At 33.9% G+C, this 23,314-nt stretch overlaps 3 protein-coding genes across 9 annotated transcripts; 2 read left to right on the top strand and 1 right to left on the bottom strand.

Annotated features, from left to right (window-relative positions):
* The first annotated feature begins 657 nt into the window (after positions 1 to 657).
* On the top strand, positions 658 to 6,239 carry LOC111791207 (gamma-tubulin complex component 4 homolog). Its single transcript, XM_023672461.1, has 16 exons — positions 658 to 1,081; positions 1,156 to 1,447; positions 1,555 to 1,691; positions 1,879 to 1,977; positions 2,191 to 2,308; positions 2,729 to 3,007; positions 3,123 to 3,203; positions 3,275 to 3,358; positions 3,678 to 3,764; positions 3,866 to 3,921; positions 4,057 to 4,251; positions 4,645 to 4,870; positions 4,960 to 5,048; positions 5,237 to 5,390; positions 5,495 to 5,617; positions 5,910 to 6,239. The coding sequence occupies exons 1-16, from the start codon at positions 909 to 911 to the stop codon at positions 5,979 to 5,981; spliced, it is 2,265 nt and encodes a 754-aa protein (XP_023528229.1). The 5' UTR covers positions 658 to 908; the 3' UTR covers positions 5,982 to 6,239.
* Positions 6,240 to 6,298: 59 nt separating this feature from the next.
* On the bottom strand, positions 6,299 to 13,188 carry LOC111791209 (magnesium/proton exchanger). 6 transcript variants are annotated; one of them, XM_023672466.1, is made up of 9 exons: positions 12,962 to 13,188; positions 10,473 to 10,875; positions 9,889 to 10,064; positions 9,607 to 9,725; positions 9,360 to 9,490; positions 8,503 to 8,630; positions 7,874 to 8,090; positions 7,589 to 7,718; positions 6,543 to 6,840 (listed from the first exon to the last, which is right to left on the bottom strand). In XM_023672466.1, the coding sequence occupies exons 2-9, from the start codon at positions 10,864 to 10,866 to the stop codon at positions 6,543 to 6,545; spliced, it is 1,593 nt and encodes a 530-aa protein (XP_023528234.1). In that variant the 5' UTR covers positions 10,867 to 10,875; positions 12,962 to 13,188. The 6 variants fall into 6 exon arrangements, with proteins under 6 accessions (XP_023528231.1, XP_023528232.1, XP_023528234.1 ...); XM_023672462.1 differs by lacking the exon at positions 12,962 to 13,188 and adding an exon at positions 12,639 to 12,953 and having other exon boundaries at positions 10,473 to 12,559; XM_023672465.1 differs by lacking the exon at positions 12,962 to 13,188 and adding an exon at positions 12,299 to 12,952.
* A 4,889-nt stretch (positions 13,189 to 18,077) lies between these two features.
* LOC111791206 (caffeoylshikimate esterase-like) lies at positions 18,078 to 23,072 on the top strand. 2 transcript variants are annotated; one of them, XM_023672459.1, is made up of 8 exons: positions 18,078 to 18,409; positions 18,579 to 18,672; positions 18,802 to 18,834; positions 21,311 to 21,457; positions 21,670 to 21,800; positions 21,987 to 22,124; positions 22,284 to 22,382; positions 22,468 to 22,842. In XM_023672459.1, the coding sequence occupies exons 1-8, from the start codon at positions 18,389 to 18,391 to the stop codon at positions 22,840 to 22,842; spliced, it is 1,038 nt and encodes a 345-aa protein (XP_023528227.1). In that variant the 5' UTR covers positions 18,078 to 18,388. The 2 variants fall into 2 exon arrangements, with proteins under 2 accessions (XP_023528227.1, XP_023528228.1); XM_023672460.1 differs by lacking the exons at positions 18,078 to 18,409; positions 18,579 to 18,672; positions 18,802 to 18,834 and having other exon boundaries at positions 20,616 to 21,457; positions 21,606 to 21,800; positions 22,468 to 23,072.
* Positions 23,073 to 23,314: the final 242 nt, after the last annotated feature.

Below are 23,314 nucleotides of genomic sequence, written 5' to 3'. Positions count from 1 at the left end.
ACTATGCATATTACTTGTATTTTGTTATTTTTCATATTTTATTCTTCCTCTATTTTTCTATTTATTCAGGCATTAGACAATTATCTAATTCTTAACGTGTGATAATAATTGTTTATTAGTTCAACATGAACACGTATAAGGTAAGAATTTGAACTTCTAATTATTTGATCGATGTTTATGTCTTGTTTACTTGCCGATAAAATATTTATTATTTTTTGAAATTAATATTTCAAAATTTCAACTGTTAAATTTGCAAGGTTACTTTTAAATTGAGTTTGAGTTTTGCATCTATTTAGTCCTTACTTTATTTTAAAATTTAAAATAATTTAAATATAATCAATCAATTAAATATAAATTTTAATGTTAGTCCTTACTTTATTTTAAAATTTAAAATAATTTAAATATAATCAATCAATTAAATATAAATTTTAATGTTATTATCAATGGAACTTTATATTTGTATGCATATGAATCTATTTTACTAAAATTTAAAATTTATGGATTAAATTTGAAATAAAAAGATTAAAAAATATAAAATTTTAAAGCTGTGAGACTAATTTTGTAATTTTGAAAAGAAAAAAAAAATATGGATGGAAATTACTTGTTAGGGTCCCGTGAAAATGCTAAGTTCTTTCATTTTTCAAACAAAAATAATGGTTTTCTAAAAAAAGAATTTAAATGAGAAAATTTTGAAGTTTCAATTTGCTAAAACCCTCCACTCCAATCTGGAAGTTGAATTGGTTTCAGAAGCTCACTGAAAATTCTGTGAAGCTTGAAGCATTTCCGCCATTGCCAACCTCGAAAAACCCCCAAATTTCTCTCTTCTCACCTCGGAGTGCGCCTCTCTGTGATGCTTTCCTCATTTCGTTTGCTACTTCGTTTCGCAATTCCAGAGTGAAAGACCAAAAATGTTACATGAACTTCTACTTGCTCTACTGGGTTACACCGGCGATCTGATTATCGACGAAAGAGAGCATTACAATCTTCTAGGGTTGAATCATTTACCTCCCGATGCCCCCATTTCCGGCGAGCCCACGTTCAAGCTAGCCCCTGATATCTCCTTTCTCGAACCCAGCGAAAGGTACGCCCACAACCCACTTCAATTCTGTTCTTTTATACAATTTGTTGATGATGGTTTTCTATATTCCGATTCAGGGACTTAATTCAGAGGATCATCGTGTTCGGATTTTACTACAGAGAACTCGACCGCTTTGCTACTAAGTCTAGAAATTTGAGTTGGATTCGTTCTAGTAATGGGTCTTCTTTACCCAATTCTGTGGAGTCGTCTAAAGATAAAACTGAAATCCCCAGTGTGTATAGGAGGGCCATTGCTAATGGCATCGTAGAGATACTCTCTGTTTATAGATCTGCTGTTCTTCATGTGGAGCAGAAACTGTTGTCTGAAACGGTGCCAATTTTGGCAATAGTCACCCAGGGCCTCGATAAGGTTGGTTCTAAGATGATGGATGCCCTTTGTTCTGTACCTAATTTTGTTGTCCAATGATTGTAAGATGATGCCATGGATTTGACTTGTTTATTGATTGTATTTTATAGTTCTTTGTTCTTTTTCCACCTCTGCATCAACTCGTTCTTGAGATCGAGCGTGACGATATTCGAGGTGGCCAATTACTCAATCTTCTTCACAAACGTTGTCACTGTGGTGTGCCTGAATTGCAGACTTGCATTCAAAGGTATTCAAGTCTCTTCCTGAATCCGAGGCCGCTTTCCATATCCTATATTCATATAAATTGTTCATTCTTCATTGTAGATCATGTGGCAAGATTAGTTTGCTAGCTACATTCATTGGAAAAGCTTAATCTGTTAAAATTTTATTTTGTCTCTTCTTTTTTCATATCTTTCCCTCTGCCAAAAGAATAGGCTCCTTTGGCATGGTCATCAGGTAATGTACAATCAACTAGCATCATGGATGGTTTATGGGATCCTTCAAGATAAGCATGGAGAATTTTTCATCCGAAGGTAACTCTAAGAATTGTTGTATCTTATTATAGAAAACATGGGTTAGATTGTAAGTGTGTTGTCTCGGACAACGAAAACCGTTGTTTAGAGAGAATAAGTGATAGATGGTCAATCTTGATTTAATTTTTCTTGTTCACATTCTTTTGTATACATTTGTTAATTTTTTACAATCTAGAAATGCACGAGTAATTTTATGATCATCGAATTGCTCAGGCAGGATGGCAGGGAGACTGATCAAGGCTCAGCTGTACAAGTTCTGTCAGAAAAGTTAGGACGCTTATCAACTGATGAATCTTTGACTGATTGGCACCTAGGATTTCACATTTATCTGGTACGTTCATTGCCACGTCTTCTACCGATACTACAGTTTTCTTACTCAACGATCACTGCTTTTCGTTCTTCATGTAGTAACTTAAATTTGAATTGGATTTCAATGGCATTTTTGACATCTTTGTAATTTATCATGGGCTCATCTTGACTGGTTTTTCATCTCCATTTTCTATATGATACATACCATATTCTCACATATTACTTCAATGCTTGCTTACTTCGGCTCTTTTTCTTCTAATATCTATGAGTTTTTGAGTCATCTTGCATGCACATAGACTAATAACCTCACAACGCTCTTCTGATGGGCCTTTTAAATTCTGTTGAAGTGCACTAATGATTGTTGACACATCGTGTTTTGAACAGGGGTTTGAATCTGAACATAATTGCTAACCGATCTTTTCCTTTCTCGCTTTGCTTTCAGGATATGCTTCCTGATTATATTCATATGAAGGTTGCAGAATCAATTCTTTTTGCTGGTAAAGCCATTAGAGTTCTTCGGAACCCAAGCAACGCCTTTTGGTGTCAGGGTGCTGGAAACCAATCACATTCACATATGCCTAGATTACCTCTGAAGATTAAAGGAAATACAAGAAACTTTCCCCTTCAAAAGGAACCTTTTTTTGCCACAAAGTTGACTGGAGAAGAATTGCTTCTGCAATCTGAAGCTGATAAGATAGAAGCCATGCTTTTAGATCTCAAGGTTTAGACAATAATGTCGATTAGATTACCACTGGAACATGGATTGGCTTCAATTTGTTTCCTATCTGCCTATCATAACATCCGTACTTAGATAAATGGCCTTTCATTATGTACAGGAATCATCTGAGTTTCATAAGAGATCATTTGAGTCTGCTATTGATTCAATTAGGGCTATTGCGGCTAGTCATCTCTGGCAGGTTCTGATTATGGAACATGTAGTTCTACCTTTTATTTCATCCTTTTATAATTCGCTAACATATCTCGGCAGCTTGTAGTTGTGCGTGCTGACCTGAATGGACACCTCAAGGCCTTAAAAGACTATTTCCTTTTAGCAAAAGGTGATTTCTTCCAGGTAAGAGATGGACTAATATGAATTTAAGTTCTTTAGTTTATTCTTCAATTATCTTTTATTGTTCGTATATATGTTGTAGAAGACTGGTTCCCGGATTCGGTAGTCGTTAAGAAGAAACTTTAACTGAGATGTCATCTCCACATTTGTTCCCATGTCTTTGTTGTATTCATGTGTTTATATTCTATATCCTTTGCTTGATTTTACCTTAATAAAATATGCTAGAAGACCAATATCTTTTGTTGTTTGAGCTTACTGGTGTTAACATTCCTTATTGTTACTTCATATTATATTATGCTGATAGGATGATTGGTTATTCTAGTGTTTTCTTGAGGAAAGTCGCCATTTGATGCGTCTACCCCCTCGCCAGTCGACTGCTGAAGCTGATCTTATGATCCCATTTCAGTTGGTAATTTTTCTTGTGCAAGATGATTTGTTCTCGACTATTCTAGTTCTTCATTATTTATGTGATTGCATAAACTTTGTCTCCATAATTCACATACCATGCAGGCTGCAACAAAGACTACAAGTGATGAAGACAGATACTTTTCGAGAGTATCATTGCGGTAAGTTGTTGCTAAATTTATTCCAATTCTAACTATATATATACCTATATACACACACACATTTATATGCACATATAATGGGGAACCAGCTTAGCGCTTAATCGTGCCTATGGTAATCCTTTTCACTTCTACTAGGATGCCATCGTTCGGAGTCAAGGTCAAGTCTGCCCAAGGAGACCCAAAGGAAAAAACTTACACCGATGGAAATCCTGGGGGTGCTCTATCAAATATATCTTCAGATATGTCTCTTGATGGCTGGGATGGTGTTGCTCTTGAATACTATATTGATTGGCCCCTGCAGTTATTCTTTACTCAAGAAGTGCTCTCTAAGTAAGCATTGGATTTTACCTTTTTCTTTTTGGATAATGGGAGTATTAAGGGTCCACTACTTGCATCATATACATGACCTCACTAATCTTCCCAAGGCTTTGCCTGATTCAAGGCGAGCTCCAAGAGACAACAAGGGCTTAAGTTACTAACTATGGATCTTTTAGTCGTCCCATTTTCTTTTAAGCAAACACATAGGTTACGAGAGAATATCATTAGCTCGGTTTGTGGTGATGTTATTTGCAGGGGTTTAAAAATTCTTACAATGGAAGCAGAGGCATGTTTTTTGAGTATCCATTGTAAACTCGTATTTTTAGTGTTCTTGGGGGAGTGGGGAGCTTATGAATCCCTTTGGCTTGCTGCATCTTTCAACTGTTGACAAGATGAATGGTTCAGGTATTGCAGGGTCTTCCAATATTTATTGCGGCTGAAGCGAACGCAAATGGAATTGGAGAAATCATGGGCATCCCTCATGCACCAAGATCATGCTGATTTTTCTAAAAATCGCAATGATCGATTTGATGGTTCGATATCTCCACAGAAAAGGCAACGTTTTAGACAGATGTGGCGTGTAAGAGAACACATGGCATTCTTGATCAGGAATCTTCAGTTTTATATCCAGGTCAGATTTAATACCTTCTATTGACTTCAATGTCATGCACTTGAAATATCGCTCATTATTCGTAAATAAGTTCGTTATTTGTCATCTAGGTCGACGTGATTGAATCTCAATGGAATATTTTGCAAGATCGTATCCAAGATTCTCATGATTTCACGGAGCTCGTGGGATTTCATCAAGAGTATGTATAGTGACTAGTTTTATATGGTTTTCTTAATGATTCGTCTATCACAGCTCGTCTTCACCATCTTTTTTTTTTTAAACATTTTGATCAGTTGGTTTTTGATGAGCTGATCTTTGGAGGATTCAGAGATAATCTGTTGTAATAAATTGAAAACTTCTGCTAATGCATTTAAGCACCTGGTGCAGGTACTTATCTGCTTTAATTTCACAGTCATTTTTGGATATCGGTTCGGTTTCGAGGATACTGGATGGCATAATGAAGCTTTGCCTACAGTTTTGCTGGAGTATAGAAAATCAAGACAAAAGTTCAGACCCTTCTGAACTGGAGCACCTAACTGAGGTGTAGCATATAGTTTTACACAATTTTATTTCATAGCTCTTGATCAGATATTCCTAAAATGGTATAGATGTCTTATTATGTGATACCATTACATTTGATTCTAGGAATTCAACAAGAAATCAAACTCCTTATACACGATTTTGCGAAGTAGCAGGCTGGTCGGGAGTCAAAGGGCTCCGTTCCTGAGACGTTTCTTGATGCGTTTGAATTTCAATTCCTTCTTTGAGGTAAAAAGTCTCTCTTTTCTTTATTTTTATTTTCAACTCTTAAAGGGCTTGGTAGTTAGGCATCCAAGATATATAGAAATAGACCTCGTCGAAAACTTAATAACTTAAAACCTTAGTTTTCTTCTCGAGCTAGCCTCCGAGTGGGTGAAGCCTCCTCCTTAGAGATTCGTGGGATAGATAGATTATATGAGTATAATTTAAGGAGTGGAACCTGAATAGCTTGGATATTCCAGAAGTGTTTTCGTGTATGCTTTTAGTTGAATGATGTATCATTTTTGTTGTTCTACAACAGGCCACTGCAAGAGGAGTGCTCAACGTTGTTGGACCACGTCCAGCAGCACTTCCTGTCCTAAATCAACAATAGCACCAATTTCATGTTGCCGATATTCACTGAAAACTCAGATGTGCTCATTTGTGTTCATTTGTAGTGTAGAATCATATATATATATATATATATATAGATTTTGGTCATGGAAGATAGGAGCACTTCGGATGGATATTGCTGGTTGAACCAATCATGGGTAGGATTGATTTTTTGTCTTTGTTGTTATTACAATCTTCATGAACGAAATTGGAGATGGGGTGAAGATTTTCAATGGAAATTTTATAGGGAATTACTTCACGTACCTGTTCTTCCTATCAAAGCATATACTCATGAACTTTGGCTATTTCTTCATAGTATGACATAAATGTCATCTAAGGCATAACTTTTGATTCAAATACAATTCAGTAAATAAGACATTTTTGTTCGGAAAAAAAAATAATAATATTACAATTACGATGGTGTATTCTTGGAAAAAATGGCTGTACTAAGTTTTAATGTAAAAGGTAGAAAATAATAACTTGTGACTATTGTTGCATTGAAATGAGTTCTCTATATTTCTATAATCCAGAACGGGGAAGGCTAAAATAGAGATCACTGGGTTCAGATGATATCTGAAACCTTGAGAGAAGACAGCACCACAAAGATGAGCCAGAGCAACATGAAAAAGATGCACGTAACCCAAGCCCAAAGCCTTGGCCCTCCAAGTTCTGCACCTAATGTTAGACGCCTAAACACAAGCACGGCAATGCAAGCCACCGAAGTTGAGAAAAACACCAGCAATGAGAAGCTGAGGCCTGCAGCATCCTTTATCTTCAGGGGCTCTCTATACGCTATGAAATTGTATGCAGTGTTTATCAGCCATGGAACTCCAATTCCCACGTATATGTTCACTGAATTGCTGCAAATTTGTCAAGCAATACAATTGACCTTTAATCCACATATTGCTTTCAATGTTCCCATTTCTCTTCAAAATCAGGTGAGAATTTCCAGAGATGTACAGCTTTTTCCATTTTCAAGATTCAATTGTTTTCACCAACATATCATATTATGAGAAATGATGGGAAGAAGAACCCTACGGCAATGGTTCCAGATAAGGATTTTATTATGAGAAATGATGGGAAGAAGAACCCTACGGCAATGATTCCAGATAAGGATTTAAGGGAAAAAAGAACTGGAAAGGTTTCCGTCCGGTTCCCCTCTACTTCTAACTTCTAAGGGCTGCCTTTTTGCATCTATATTCCTTAAGAAGATCCAGAATAGGGAATAAGCCCTCAGATTTTCATTGTCTAATTTATCTCCTACCGTTCACACTACAATTAAGGCTTACATCCCAACTGCCTGAGAGAACCCCCTCACATAATGTTTAAATAACACAATCAGCATGACGCCTAGACGTTAAACACAAAGTTAGCAGAAAAGACTTACTTATAACATTTTAAAGGAGAGGATACAAATCAACACCAGAACAAAATTTAAAATCAAGGCCTAGAATTTTTTTAAAAGGATCGAGATTAAATAAACACACTTTGTAATTTAACCTACTATTTATATTTGTCTGGACAGACCGACCACTACACTATTCCACACAAACATTTACATATACAAGAGAATACGAGGTAAAGTAATGGAGTTCAGAGAGAACCTACCTGCAAGTAATGTTCGCAATGGCAGAGTCTGCGGTTGTCTGGCGCTCAGCAGCAATCTTACTAGCCACTAAATCTGGCCAAGAAGTTCCACTTGCCAATGCTGTAAATGCTATGACATAAGGATTTATTCCTGCGTAACACAGAAGATGAAAAAAATCAGAACACCTGCGAGAAAAATAAAATGACATAAAGGAGATGGCATTATTTCCTACGCTATTGAGTCATAATAGCCTTCACCGAAAATAGAGGAAAGTTCATATTTTTTTATTGAACAGTAAGGAGAACCTGAGACACAGCTTATTAGATCTGTGAGCTTAGTGACAATATAAGCTATCCCACTGATGAAAATAAGGGAGCAAATAAAGGCAAGCCATCCATGAGCAATGTGATAAGGAGGTACAAAGGCAAACAAAAGCCTCCACGGAGCAAGAAGCAACCGCCAGCATAATCTTGCAAGTCGTAAATAGATGTTATACTGCTTCTTTGATTCCGAAGTTTTCAACTGACAAAAGGAATCACCAAATAGAAATTTAAAATTGGTTAAATTTCTCCAGCTCATGTAGGAGGATAAACAATGCCCACTCGCATATAACAAGGATGAGTTAAGAATAATTATTAAATAAGTCTGAAGAACATTTGACAATTTTCTTCTGAGTGACAATTAGTGTTTGGATTGTTTATACATAATTCTTGACTTGTCTCGCAGGATAATTGCCATCCCATAAAACTTGGTATAAGAAAACCCTTAGAATAGATGGCAATTGAAATTTAAACTCACGGCTTTAAAAGCAGAGATACTTGCTTCTTTGACAACAAGACCAACCATACTGGTAACCAGCATTCAATTATGAAGCATAATTCCTTGGTAGGCAACGGAAAATGATCGACTATCATAAAAGCATATAAGACATTACCGAAAGGGCATCCAAAAACTGCTGTTTCCACATTGTAAGCACGTAAGGGTGGTCTTCATTTTCATCCATCTCCAGAGAATTACTACAGGAGGATTCACCGACATCATGTCCAGGAACTTCATGATACACTAGAAGTTGGAGATATCAATATGCAGGCAAAATGGTTTTTATTTTCAAAAAAAGGCAGGTAATATAAAAGGTTGCAATAAATTTTAATACAATTTATTTCCATGAGAAACTATAATTTCATCAAGGAAAGAGAAAGGTTTCCCATCAAACAAAGGGGCAAAAATGGAATGGTATGCTCATGATTCTTATGAATATCTATAAAAAAGATTAGCATAAACTATCAAACTTGTAACCTTAACCTTACACAACAAAAGAGTAACAAAACTTCCAATAAGCAAAAGAGAAAACTCAGAAACATTCTTTGAATTGAAAGTTTCATCATCTTCCTGATTCCTAATATGAATAAAATAATCTCCCATCAATTCCACTCATGAGCATTTTGCATTTGGTAGAACAATGAAAATCAACTGTACAAATGTAAGTGGAGCACTAAAATACAAATTCATCTCTGTAGGGTCATATTCATATTGTTTTGTGATGGGAGATTCTCTTGCAACGTCCTTGGCTTACATCCTTCAATTTTTACTTGTAATAAACAACCAATCAATAAGCCTCACGTACAAATTCTATCAAACTCTCAGTTAGAGTCATAACTTTCTGGCCTCTGGAAACTAATAACAATTACATTCTTACCATCATAAATTTTCACTACGGCAAGATTATGAAGCATTTCAGTTCAGCCTATTTCCCAAACAACATACTGAAAAATGAATCAATTTAACTATTACCTTTCTTATCTTTATCATGGATAGAGAAAATGTCAACAATGCTTCTCTGATCATTTTCATGGGCTTGAAATTCCTGCTTGCATATAGCAGTCTCAGGTGGCACCCATTCCTCTGGCCTCTGAGTTCTTTCCCTGGCAAGTCAGAATGGAATTTAGAAGCATATTTCCAAAAGAACCTGTCTTGTTTCCACCATCACAAGAAAAAAAAGGGAAATAGAAATAGGAAAAAGGAGAGAGATCAAGCATACATGGGAAGGGACAAGTAGGGCCATCGCTTATCTTGAGCGTATGCATGTGTAAGCAGTAATCCATACTGTAGCACAGTCAACAAAGCTTCCCAAAGAGTTATTACATTTGGAGTCCACACCTAAGAGTACAATATATATCAGCTATGATACTTTGACATAATGCAGTTAGAGTTGCTTCAACGTTAAAACTTGAGATTAAAGAGAAAATACAATACATGTGATGTCAAAAGGGGCAAGAAAAGAGTTAGAGCATCCTACCAAAGAGAAAATGTAAAGTATTACCTCCAAAATAATGTACAGCCAAATATAAGCCCAGAAAGACCAAGCAAGCTCAACTAGCCAAACTCCTATATCAGATATTTTTTTCAACTCTCCTGCCTTAGGCACTACAACGCAAACAGCATGAATGGGAAAAAGGTCGAAAGCAGCAGAACCAACCAGAGTTCCAGGTCCCAGACCTATATTACATTAAGTCAAATAATAAACAAAAATTATTGTATGGCAATAGAGTACCATCCCACACAATCAGACTTCTAGAGAGGGGGAAAAAATCAATAGTTTCTACTCATAATACAAAGCCTTTTAACCCTCATGGCTAAAAAAGTAATAATAATAGTAATAAAGAAAAGAATCCGATGAACTGTACTATAAAGTTAATTTCAAGTGTCAGGCAGAAGGCATGCATAAGCTTTTGGGCGTGAATTGGCTAACCAGATAACATTGATGAATGAAGTAAAATTTAATATATCTTTTTATATGTAAAATTCAAATTTTAAAAAAAGAAAAGAAAACAGAGTTCAGCAAGTTCATTCACTTGAAAGTCCTAGTTTAGAGCTTATGCGAGGAAAGGAAGTAAGTGAATGAACCTCCAGCATACAGGTTGCCAATATTTCGAATAGCATCAATAGTAGCTAAGGATATTTGAGGAAAGCTAGTGCCAAACGCCAGTAAGCTGATATCTGCAATTGTAAAATTCCAGACCTTCTCATATCGAACAATTTTAGTGTTGTTGTATCGATCTATCTCTACCACCTTCCTTGAGTGCTTCACAACATTTTCCATGGACCGGAAAAATCGAGCAGTAATAGCAGACAATCCAATGAAACAATATGCAAGGCCCATAAAATATAGGAATATCCGAAATGCATCCCCAAGGGAAGTTTCACTACTAAAAATTAAGTAGCTTTCACACTTTCCGGTCCCAATAATACTAGAAATTCCGTGTCTGCTTTCTACACTTTCTTTAGCTAATGGTACCATTTTAATCAACTGCCAGACACAAATCCAATAAAGGGAAATCAAATTTAATTGCAAAATATCAATGAGCCTAATAAATAAAGAGCAGCAGCATCCTTTGATGTAAAATGACAAATGATACCATGAGAAAAGAAACTGCAAGTCAAGAGTCTGATCAACGCACATTAGTTCTCTTGCAAGACATCAATTAGGACATGAATTACAATAAATACCTTTTCATGTACTGTGACCATCATTCAATACTCCTTTTATACATTGAACAAGAATACAACATTATTAATCAAAAAGCAGTTACTAAGGTCTCAGACAACGTCATGAATGTTTGTTAACTAGGTGTTAGTATCATGGCATCCAAAGCCTTTAAAACCCTCATTCTGTCTAAGACTATGTATCCACAATCTTTCAAATTTTATTTGCGTAGGAAAAAAATCTCGAGCGTGAACTACTATGAATTAGTGCTAAACCACCATCAGAGTTCAAGCCCTAAAATCAAAGGTACGCTGGGCTCCCAGCCCACTCAATCTCTCTTGTAGCATTATGCCCTATGCCAAGTAAGCTCATCTTGAAACGCAGCTCCAACTTCTACTGCAGTGGACGATCATTTTGATACAATGTTCCACTTTAGAAAAAAAACTCCATCTTCCTGGATCTATCTCGTCAAATGGTGGTAATTCGTCCTTCCGCATGAAAGCTTAGCTCATCATCTTCACCCCCTCTCAGACCATTCCACTCATTTCCCCGCTCTCACCCTCCTAGATCAGAGCAACCAGCTGCTTCCCTTTCATTGAATTCCCTTGATTCGAAGGTCCACCCTTGCATGCTCAGCTTCTTGTTTCTTCAATAGCAGCTTAACTCACCCTCCACTAACATTGTAAAGATCCTTTCAAGCACTGGTATCTTGTACACTTCCACTACCATAGGCCCCAATCATTGCTCTACTGATTTCATACGGTTGTCCATTTTCTTCCCTCTTTACGTGCTCTAAGAAGTGTTGAGATACTACTTGATAAAAATTCATAGTATAGAAGAAGAGAGATGAGCCAAACAAGTTTTCAAGAAACTTTAGTCTCTCCCTAGTCACACAACTCTTGCTTTTCTTTAACGTACCGATGTACATTACAGAAGATTGCCCATCCTATCATGCTAAAGCCCAAAAAGAAACCTAGACATGTGATTTATAGACTCCTAAGTTAACTCATGCCTACCTGTCAACCAATTTTATGCATAACTTGGCTCAGGTAACTTTCACCTAGCATAAACGAAAGGGATTCAGGACTTATCCTTCCTATCATATCCACATGCCTGGAAAAATAATTTGAATACCTAGTTGGAAAACTGTTGGCTACAAGAAAATCATTCCCAAGTAATAGCCCATTTTCCAATCAATGCAGAAAGTATGCGACGACCCATTTTATGTCGATTAACACAAACTTACCAATTCTTGACAAGTGTCACACATCAGCCATGGATGAACGCTCAATGAGCTTTGTGGATCGATCATTTTTTCAAGTAAGATCCCTGGAGGAAAAAATGTTACTTCTCCAACTCAAGTTTCAGGTCATATCATCCAGGCTCAAACATACTCTACCGACATTCTAATTAGTGTTGAACCCTGCACTGTCTTGTTTTTTCTTAGTTCTTTACGGTGACATCGTAATCGATAGCCAGAATGCAGGACAGCTAACGAGCGCATCATCTTTGCCAGTAAGTAGTCAATGAAATTTACAGGTCGGTATTTAAAATTGGAAAGTAGTAATTCTAATCAAAGAACTAACAAGCAGTGAAATGTTCCGTCTGCATTTCAAGCAACATAACTTGTAACCAAGCCCATCAGAATTCAGAACTGAGTCAACTATCTTTAGCAACTAAATGAAATGTCAAAAGGACGAACTAACATGCATCAAACAATCAAGCATGTCACTGAAGATTAATAAAATTAAAATAAATAAATAAATAAAGAAGAAGAAGAAAACTACAGAAACTCAGCACAAATACTAATCACGGTACATTCATTCAATAGAATATCAAAGAAACGCAATGACTTAAAATGAAACCACGATCTAATCACGGAAGGGAAATAATAAATCAACGAAGATACCTCCGAAGGAAGATGTTAACAGCAGCTGAGAGTTGAACAGTAACTAAACTAAAGTGAGCGCTTCAGTACTCGCCGGAACATCACCGTCCCGTGCTCTCTCCGACACTGAAGCATCGCCGTCCAGCATCGTAGAGATGGAAAATTGATGTGGTTTGGAGAGGACTGGGAGTATCTACACCATCCATTCCATTGGAAGATTTGACATTATAAGAAATCTGATTTTGTCTCTTCCTTTCCTCTTCCAACGAAAACGGAAAAAGAAAATGTGTAAAATCAATTTTCTTTTGTATTTTTTCTAATGCAAAATTAGTAGCCGACACATTAAAGCATATATTATATAGTTTTTTTTTTTTTTAATATTATAATTAAAAAAATTAAAATCTAATTCCAAAAGATTGGGGTAAAGGACCAAGATTTAGCGAGATTTAGCCACACATGTGACTTATTGACATGGCCCAACACCTGAACACAGACGTATATGTCATAGAGGATACAAAATCTAATGTAAATAAGTGTCTTATTGACACGGCCCAATACTCGAACACAGACATAAATGTCATAAATGATACAAAATCTAATGTAAGTACCTGACTTATTGACACGACTCAACACTCAAACACATACGTAAATGCCATAGAGGATACAAAATCTGATGTAAGTACCTAACTTATTGACACGACCCAATACTCGAACACATACGTAAATGCCACAAAGGAAACAAAATCTGGTGCAAGTACGTGAGTTATTGACACGGCCTAACACTCGAACACAAATGTAAATGCCATAGAGAATACAAAATATGATGTGAGTATGTGACTTATTGACACGGCTCAGCACTCGAACACATATGTAAATGTCATAGAGGATTCAAAATCTGATATAAGTACCTGACTTATTGACACGACCTAATACTCGAAGACATATGTAAATGCCATAAAGAATATAAAATATGATGTATATACATAATTTATGACACGATCCAACATTCGAACACAGACCTAAATGCCATCAAGGCACGTAGATCACAAAACTTGTCTACACTGTACACGAATTTTTTATGTTTTAAAATTTATATTTGGGTCGAAATTTAATTGAAAATTTTATTTTAATCTTCTTAAATAATTGTAAACTTAGATAATATAAAAAATAATTATATTGGGTATATTGGGTATATTGTGTAACTATTTATCTGGGTAAATTATGTGTACGCATATACGGCGTGTTTTTGTCCATTTATATATATTTCTAATATATTTTTTATTTAAAAAAATGTAAAGCATCTAAAAAAAATTCAATAATTTTTATTCTAATTATTGAAAAAAAAATGTTTATCTATTATTTTATTACATCTAATTTTCTTATAAAATTAGAGTTTTCTGTATAATTTGTTAAATTATTTTGTTAAAATAAAATAGTTGCATTAGACAATATATACAAATAAGATTAGTCTATATTCTTTAAAAAAAAAAAATATTCTAATATTTTTTAATGGAATTTTATTTTAATTAGTTTGTATTTTAAATATTAAATAAATTGTTAAACATATATTACAATGAATTAGAAAAAAGTTGAATTTATTTTTTATTAATTCATTTTAGTTACTTAAAAATGTGAAAATGTTGTTTAAATGAAAATGTTGTTGAATTTATTTTCACATAAATAAACCTGACAAGTTTAAATGATTAGAATTTTCACCTCTAACTTAATATAATGTAAAGAAATTAAACTATATACCGTTTAAATTATGAATTTGTTGATTGGGTTTTAGAATATTTAATACATTTTAAACTTTTAATTTTGTATTTATACACCAAATTGATAAAAAAATATTTAGAGATTTAAGACTAATATTTATTCTTTTAACACGATTGATTCTTTTTTTTATTCTTTTTCCGATTTTAGGTTAAATTAATAAAAATATTTATAAATTTTGTATTTAGTCTCAAATTATTATTTTTTAAAATTTTTATTAAAAAGTACCTATAAAATTTTAAAAGTATATTTAACACCCTTACTTATGAAAAAAAATTAAAAAATTCTTACGATCAATATAGGGACAAAAATCGTCTTTTGACACTTTATAAATTATCTCTAAATTTTTGAATGTTACCTTTTAAAATTTATGAGTATTTTTAAATGTGAGTATTTTTCTTATTTTTTTAATAAAAGTTTAAAGGTATTTTTTTAATTTTATAAAGAAGTTTTAAAGGCATTTTTAAAATTAAAAAAAAAAAAGAGAATATTGTTGTATTTTTTACTCTTAGTTAAAAAATATTTTTTCGATTTTATTTTTTTATTATTTATTATTATTATTATTATTTTGAAAGTTGGAGAGTGCTTTAAAATAAAATATTAATGATTTGAAAATTTAAAGCTACTTTTTCAAACAAAAATATATAATTCCAACCTAATTTTATTAATTTAGCCTAAATTTTAATCCCCACATTTTCTTTTATTTAAAATTCATAAACATTATTAGTAATTATAAGGGAAAAGTACTTTGTAGCCCCATAATGAATAACCATGTTTAGGCTGAAAAAGTAATTTTAGTTCCTTCATACATTTTTTATCTCCAAATTTCCTCTTAGAGATGTTTGGGATATGAAGTAGGCTTAAACAAGTCAACCTCATACTCATGACAACACAATACAATGCCCTTGAACTTCATAAACTTGAATATGAGTTCTACCCAACGACAAAATTCAAATGCTAACTATCAAATTTACGAATACGTCGATATCTCATTCAATTAAAGTTCGTGATAGAGGGATTTTATATTTCTGTCCATTTAGCTAATTATCGAACTATGCTCATTTTGACGTATACACCATCTGTTGTAGCATGTTTACAGTTTATTTGCACATATGAAATGGGAAACTTGAAGAAGAGAAAACAGGTGAGATCCCATATCAGTTGGAGAGAGGAATGAACCATTCTTTATAAGAGTGTGGAAACCTCTCCCTAACATATGTGTTTTAAAATCGTGAGCCTGATAACGATACGTAACGGACTAAAATGGACAATATTTGCTAGTGGTAGGTTTGGGTTGTTACACAACCTCTCTCCAATGCTACTCATAAGTTGAAGTTGTGGGCTTCTGAGAGCCCCAACACCAAGGATCGCCTCTCCAAACCCAAAAAAATGAGACCCATTTAAGACTAGTTCGTCAATAGAGTCAATTTTATCCATACAAATATTTTTCTTTATTAATTAAGGAGTAAGGTTCCTTTTATTTATTTATTTTTTGACCAAAAATTAATGTTTAATTGACTATAGGTTTGGAAAATAGTTCTAAATGGTCCTAAGAATTAAAGTCGATTATTAATTAATTATCGGAGAAGGGTTGTGACAATATTTATCGATTTTTATTTTATTTTTTATATCTTATTAAGCGATTGCTCGTTTTCCCTCTTGTCCTAATTTTCCATACATCATGTAGGGACGTTAGCATTGAATTACCCATTTTGACGAAGACAAAAAGGACTAAAATTTGGTATGGATTGTTGTGTTTGAGGTTAGGTGACCTATTGATAGATGTTGTTGATCAATAATGAAGAGTANACTATGCTCATTTTGACGTATACACCATCTGTTGTAGCATGTTTACAGTTTATTTGCACATATGAAATGGGAAACTTGAAGAAGAGAAAACAGGTGAGATCCCATATCAGTTGGAGAGAGGAATGAACCATTCTTTATAAGAGTGTGGAAACCTCTCCCTAACATATGTGTTTTAAAATCGTGAGCCTGATAACGATACGTAACGGACTAAAATGGACAATATTTGCTAGTGGTAGGTTTGGGTTGTTACACAACCTCTCTCCAATGCTACTCATAAGTTGAAGTTGTGGGCTTCTGAGAGCCCCAACACCAAGGATCGCCTCTCCAAACCCAAAAAAATGAGACCCATTTAAGACTAGTTCGTCAATAGAGTCAATTTTATCCATACAAATATTTTTCTTTATTAATTAAGGAGTAAGGTTCCTTTTATTTATTTATTTTTTGACCAAAAATTAATGTTTAATTGACTATAGGTTTGGAAAATAGTTCTAAATGGTCCTAAGAATTAAAGTCGATTATTAATTAATTATCGGAGAAGGGTTGTGACAATATTTATCGATTTTTATTTTATTTTTTATATCTTATTAAGCGATTGCTCGTTTTCCCTCTTGTCCTAATTTTCCATACATCATGTAGGGACGTTAGCATTGAATTACCCATTTTGACGAAGACAAAAAGGACTAAAATTTGGTATGGATTGTTGTGTTTGAGGTTAGGTGACCTATTGATAGATGTTGTTGATCAATAATGAAGAGTATTTTATAACGTTTTTATTACACTATTTTGAATTCAAATATGACTATAGGTTAGTTGTGGAAGACATTAATGTAGTGACTACTTTTTCAACATGTTTTAGAAAAACCCAGTTTTTTCTTGCTTCAATGATTAACAGTTCTAGTGAAAATAATAATAATAATAATAATAATAATAATAAATCTAGGAGAAAAAAAAAAGATATTAATTTTCTTGTTTGAATTTTTTTTAAAAAAAATATTCTTATATATTTTTAAAGAAAAATATTATTGTTAATGGTGTATTAATCAAATTTAGATTAATACTTGAGGGTTGTTTAGTTAATTTCGTAAAATTGCATAATCCTAAAGGTTCATCGTGCAATTCATCAATAAAATAAGCTCGATTTGGTCCTAAACTTTAATAACATGCCTCCTAACTTAATATGATATCTCAACGTATTATTTAGTTGGTTCGATTGATATTTTGATGGTGGGTTCGAACATTCAAAATTTCATTAAAAATCCCTTAAATTTGCCATAAATTAAGTCAAGAGAGTAAGATTGGTGAAAATGACTCGAAAATCAAACTCTAAGAAACTCAACAGTTGACCATACGGCCATAATATATTTTACCATTTGGATTCAATCTTATCCACATATTTGTTAATTTCAAGAAAAAAGAAAAAAAAGAAATTGAAGTTTTAAGGGAAGTAGAAATTATGCATTTTTTTAAAAATTTAATTTGGGAATAAATATTGGAGGGACGAGAAAAGATGTATATAAATAGCTTGCGGGGGACACAAGAGAAAAGGCCACAAATCTAGAAGCACTTTCCCTCGTTCCCCGATGTGGGACTCTTCATCGCTTTCAAAATCGTTTCGATTCCCAAAGCGCATCCCGATCTTTTTTTATTATATAAAATTCTAAATTCTCTCTCTCTTTCCTTCTCTCTCTCTCTCTCTCCTGTCTGTTAGCGGTTCCTTTGCCGTCTCGATCGGAAAGTTTTTCAAGTCTGTGAGCGCACTGCACGATAATTCTCTGTACCATTATCCGGAGAATCATCTTGAATGAAGCGTAGCCGATCCTGATTCTTCTTCTTCCTCCTTCTGTCTTTCTCAATCGGCGTGCAAAAATGGAGGTCCAATATCAAGAGGTAACTGGACTCTCTCTCTCTCTCTCTCTCTCTCTCTCTCTCTCTCTCTCTCTCTCTCCCTATCTTACTTTATTCGGCTTCGAAATGTTCTTCGATCGCCTTTTCCTTTTTCGAGAGATTCTTTTGTTCTGTATCAGTATTAATCTGAAATGGATGGCTTATTTGGAAGGAATACTTGAGGAATTCCAGAGGAGTCCAGATTTTCACTTGCCGATGGATTCCGAGGCTTTCTTCTCCGAAGGCGCTGGTCTTCCTCTGCCATGGTTGATCTCCCTCTCTCTCTCTCTCTTTCTTCAATCGATCGGTTTCTCTCTCTAAAAAGTAGGAGGAATGTGGTGATTATGGCACTGGTGCGGTAATTAATTTCAGAGTTATTGTTTTTGGTTGAGCAGGATACGGCATGGAGTGCAGTGGATTCATGAGAGGTGATAATTACTTCTCTCTCCCTCTCTCTCTCTTTCATTATTGTTCTTCTGTTTCTGTAGTTTGGATTGATTTCAATGCTCTGCTCTCGTTTCCATTTTATTTATTCTTAATATTTTTATATTCATATCAATCGTAATCTATTCTATAATATTTTTGGTTTTATTTTTCTTTTTGGAATCGGTGACTTTTTCTTCCTTGAAAAATGGAAATGAGGATAACTCTGACGTATGAACTTGCCATATTGAGATGGATGCTGCCACTATTTGAGAAAAATTAAATATTATCGATACTTAGCGACAAAATTTAACTGGGAATTGGAAACCATAATCAGGGATTTGATTAAATTGTCAAATAACTTTTACGAAACACTATTGTTTTCATAATTTTCTAGTTTTGGTCCTAAAATTCAAATTCATTTACGAAATAAACGTATCAAATCGAAATTCCTTCTGTTCTGAAGTTTCTGTTTGGTTGCCGAACCACATGAATATTGTTTAAAAGAATGTCTATTTTTTCTAGAGACTAAAATTCAAATAAATTTAAATACATTTTGAAGACTTAAAAATATATGAAAACAAAGAAAAACTAAATTTGATAACATATTTAGCTTTTTAATTTTTTGGAATAGAATAATAATCCATATAAAAATTCACATTATATAGAAATTTTATTGCTTTAAATTCACAGATTATATATATATATATATGTATATTCTCCCTGTTCTCCAAACGGGGATTCTCTGTCCCATTTGAGATGAATCTTCACTGGGGCTTTGGACGTCTCTAATTAAGAACCACAAAAAGAACTTAAATTAGGCATAGATACCAAAAGTGGGGTTTTATTTAATATTTTGATGGTTGTTAGGTAATATTTATATTTCTCATTTATGAATTATCTTTTGTTATTTTGAGAAATATATGCATTTAATGATGTTTATGATTTTTTTTGTTTCTCATTTTAAGGAATTGTTTAGCACTGTACAAAAAAAAAAAAAAAAAAAAAAAAAGAAGAAAAAAGAAGAAAAATTGTTTGGTTTCTTGTTTTTTTTTTCAAAGACATTAATTAAAAAGTAAACTATTTTACCTTTGTTAACTTATAAAATGCATATATATACACGTACATATTTAAATGACATAACAAATGTAAATATTTTGTTTTAAAAAAATGTTCAATGCCAAAACTTTCAATCTCCAGTTCAAGATTTTGAAGAAAATTGGAAACTATACTAGTTTTATTTCTTTGATAAAAAGGAAAAAAGAAAATGATTATAATTTAAAGTTTTATTTTTATTTAATTTTGAATAAAGTAGAGATTAAGATTAAAATAGTTTAGATGTTCTACAGAAGTTATTATAAAACTATGGAAATATGAAGAAGGAAAAAAGTACATTACTTGTTTAGGATAGTATTGGTAGGTGACGACGAGCATCTGTGAATTGGAAAGGCCAGGATTGTGTTCACATTGGCATTTAATTGCCAGCTGCTCGTCTGAAAATTGTTTTCATTGTTTCAGAAAAAAAAAAACATAAACAATTTATTTTAAAAAACTGAACTAAAATTTATAAAACTAACAGCAGTTCTGAAAAAATGTAAACAGAAAAGAAGTTAATAAAGATATGTTTTTTTTTGTTTTTTTTTTTTATTAGCAAGAAAGGGAAACAATTAAAAATAATGATATGATTAGGTACGAGAAATGAATAATTTATGGTGAATTTTGAATTTCGAATTGTGTTTAATAAGCCTTTGAACTTTGAACCGTGTTTAATAAGCTTTTGAACTTTGAACCGTGTTTAATAAGTCTTTGAACTTTAGACCGTGTTGGTTTAAATAAGCTTTTTTATTTTCAATATTTCTTCTTTTTATAAAACATTTTTGGAGATATAAGTGAAAATTCATACCCGAAGGATTTAAAACTTAGGCCAAGTATAGAGAGAACTTGGGTAGGTGGGGATGATAAATGGTGTTAGTTTGGGAAGGCTAACAAACAATGACAAGTGTCCAACATCAACACAATATTTATTTTTCCCTTTCCCCTTTTTGAACTAACATCTCACCAGATTTATTTTTCCCAACTTAGAAAGCAGATTCACATGCAGCCTCTAATATTGTCATTACCTTCTACCAAAAAGTTGTCCAAAACACCCAACCTTTCCTTTCATAATTGGGTTTCCTCGGAATCAAGTTCATTTTCCTTCAAATCTTTCTTGTCAACGAAAATGGAATTCATTTTCATATCTACTTCTCTCAGCAACCTCTAAGGGAGGAAAACTTGAATCAAACTACACATTGTTTAAATCTTATCCCAACTTTTAAAGTTACAAAAATTTCAAGGACTTGTTTGGTTTGGTTTTAAAGACTTGTTATTTGGAAGGATTTTATAAGCTGCTGAAAAAAGATGTTGATTGTAGGATGAACAAGGGAAAATCATCTCTAATTTAATTGTGTTACCCACTTAACACTCTAAAGGGTGATATAGGGTGTGGGCATCGGCTGGCAACTTCGGGGTACGCAGTGTTTGGGATAGACTATGAAGGACATGGACGATCCAGTGGAGCTCGTTGCTACATCAAGAAGTTTGAAAACATAGTTGCTGACTGTTATGCCTTCTTCACTTCCATTGCTGGTATGCCAAAACACATATATATCACATCTGAATCACAATAATTCCTCATATTCATAACTTCACTGCTCAGTTTTCCCATTTCCCATTTCCCATTCAAAAACTGTTACTGAATTTCATTAGCTTTATGTTTCTTGAAAATGAAAAATAGCTTTTCACCTTAACTCCCAAATGCCCCCCTCGAGATTCTAAGCTTGTAAGTAATGGTCTACCAGTTGAGGAAGAATACAGAGACAAGTGCAGGTTCTTGTACGGAGAGTCAATGGGTGGGGCTGTGGCCCTTCTTCTGCACAAGAAAAATCCCAGATTTTGGAATGGTGCTGTTCTTGTAGCCCCAATGTGCAAGGTGCATAAATAAATGACCAACTTTAAAGCCTGTTTGGAATGACTTTTTAAGTGTTTTTAAAAAAACGTTTCACTTATAAAATCCTTCCAAATAGTCTCTTAGTCCATTTACTCGTTAGTTTTTTTTGTTATTGAACTGTAGTAATCTGAAACTGCTTCTCATCCAACTGCTTTAATTAAACATTAGATATCCGAGAAGGTAAAGCCGCACCCTTTGGTTGTGAATCTGTTGACAAGAGTAGAAGAAATTATACCCAAATGGAAAATAGTCCCAACAAAGGATGTCATAAACTCAGCCTTCAAGGATCCCATAAAGCGAGAAGAGGTATATGAAATGCACTAAAAGACATCGTAGAATAGGGAAAATTGTTCCATTCAGCTGCCTTCCTAACCATTACATACTTGATTTCTCTTTTAAGCATGCATTTGCCAATATGAATCACTACAGCCCTTCATATTGATTTCTTGGTAATAATCTATGCAGATAAGAAGCAATAAGTTAATATACCAAGACAAGCCCAGGCTCAAAACAGCCCTTGAGATGCTAAGAGCGAGCATGAGCCTAGAAGATAGCTTACACGAGGTTAGCTCAAGACTTTATCCAAAACCATTGAGTACATTACACTACAAATTCTAAAGATTACAACACAATGTCATCTCAAAAACAGGTAACACTCCCATTCTTCGTTTTACATGGAGAAGCCGATATAGTGACAGACCCAGAAGTAAGCAGAGCATTATACGAGAAAGCAGGCAGTAGAGACAAGACCATAAAATTGTACCCAGGAATGTGGCATGGGTTGACATCTGGAGAACCAGATGAGAACATCCAAATCGTATTCTCAGACATCATAAATTGGCTGGACAAGCACGCCGAAGGGGATACGGCAGGGTTTCAACTTCAGTCGACTCGCTCAAATGGTAATGGCGTCAATGAGAGATTCAATGGCCAGAAGACGACCACATTTAGCAATCGAAAAGAGGGTCGAAAAAGTGGTAGTTATCTCTGTGGTTTAAAGGGGCGGTTGCAATCCGCGATGTAGGGGGCGCCATTGTTTATTAAAAATGCTCTCTGATTCTCTTCACATCTTCCTCTGTTAGCTGTAAAATCTTTGAGGGTTCGACTGAATAGCCCTTGAAATTACAACTTCTTAGTAGCCTTTGTAATGTATTCTTAATTGCTACCATGTATGGAAGTAGTCTACTTTATCCACGTTATGATGGGTTTGTTGAATAATTGTGTACCAAATTTGTTCAAAGTCCACAAAATTGTTGAATACTTTATCCATCATTTTCATTGTTTGGCATGTTTTTTGGTGCATCTCAAAATTCAAAATGAACAGGTAAAGAGAAACTTTGCCTCAATCATTTTCATCCTTTTTATTTTTGTTGTTAAGAATTCTGTAATTGATGTGAATGGGGATATGGATCAAACTTACAACACAACATTTTACTCAAAAAAAAAAAAAAAAAAAAAAAAAAAAAAAAAAAAAAAAAAAAAAAAAAAAAAAAAAA

This window comes from Cucurbita pepo, chromosome LG03, assembly GCF_002806865.2.
Source record: "Cucurbita pepo subsp. pepo cultivar mu-cu-16 chromosome LG03, ASM280686v2, whole genome shotgun sequence".
Taxonomy (NCBI): domain Eukaryota; kingdom Viridiplantae; phylum Streptophyta; class Magnoliopsida; order Cucurbitales; family Cucurbitaceae; genus Cucurbita; species Cucurbita pepo.
The sequence above is the reverse complement of the archived record's forward strand: the minus strand, read 5'-3'. Positions and strand labels throughout refer to the sequence as shown.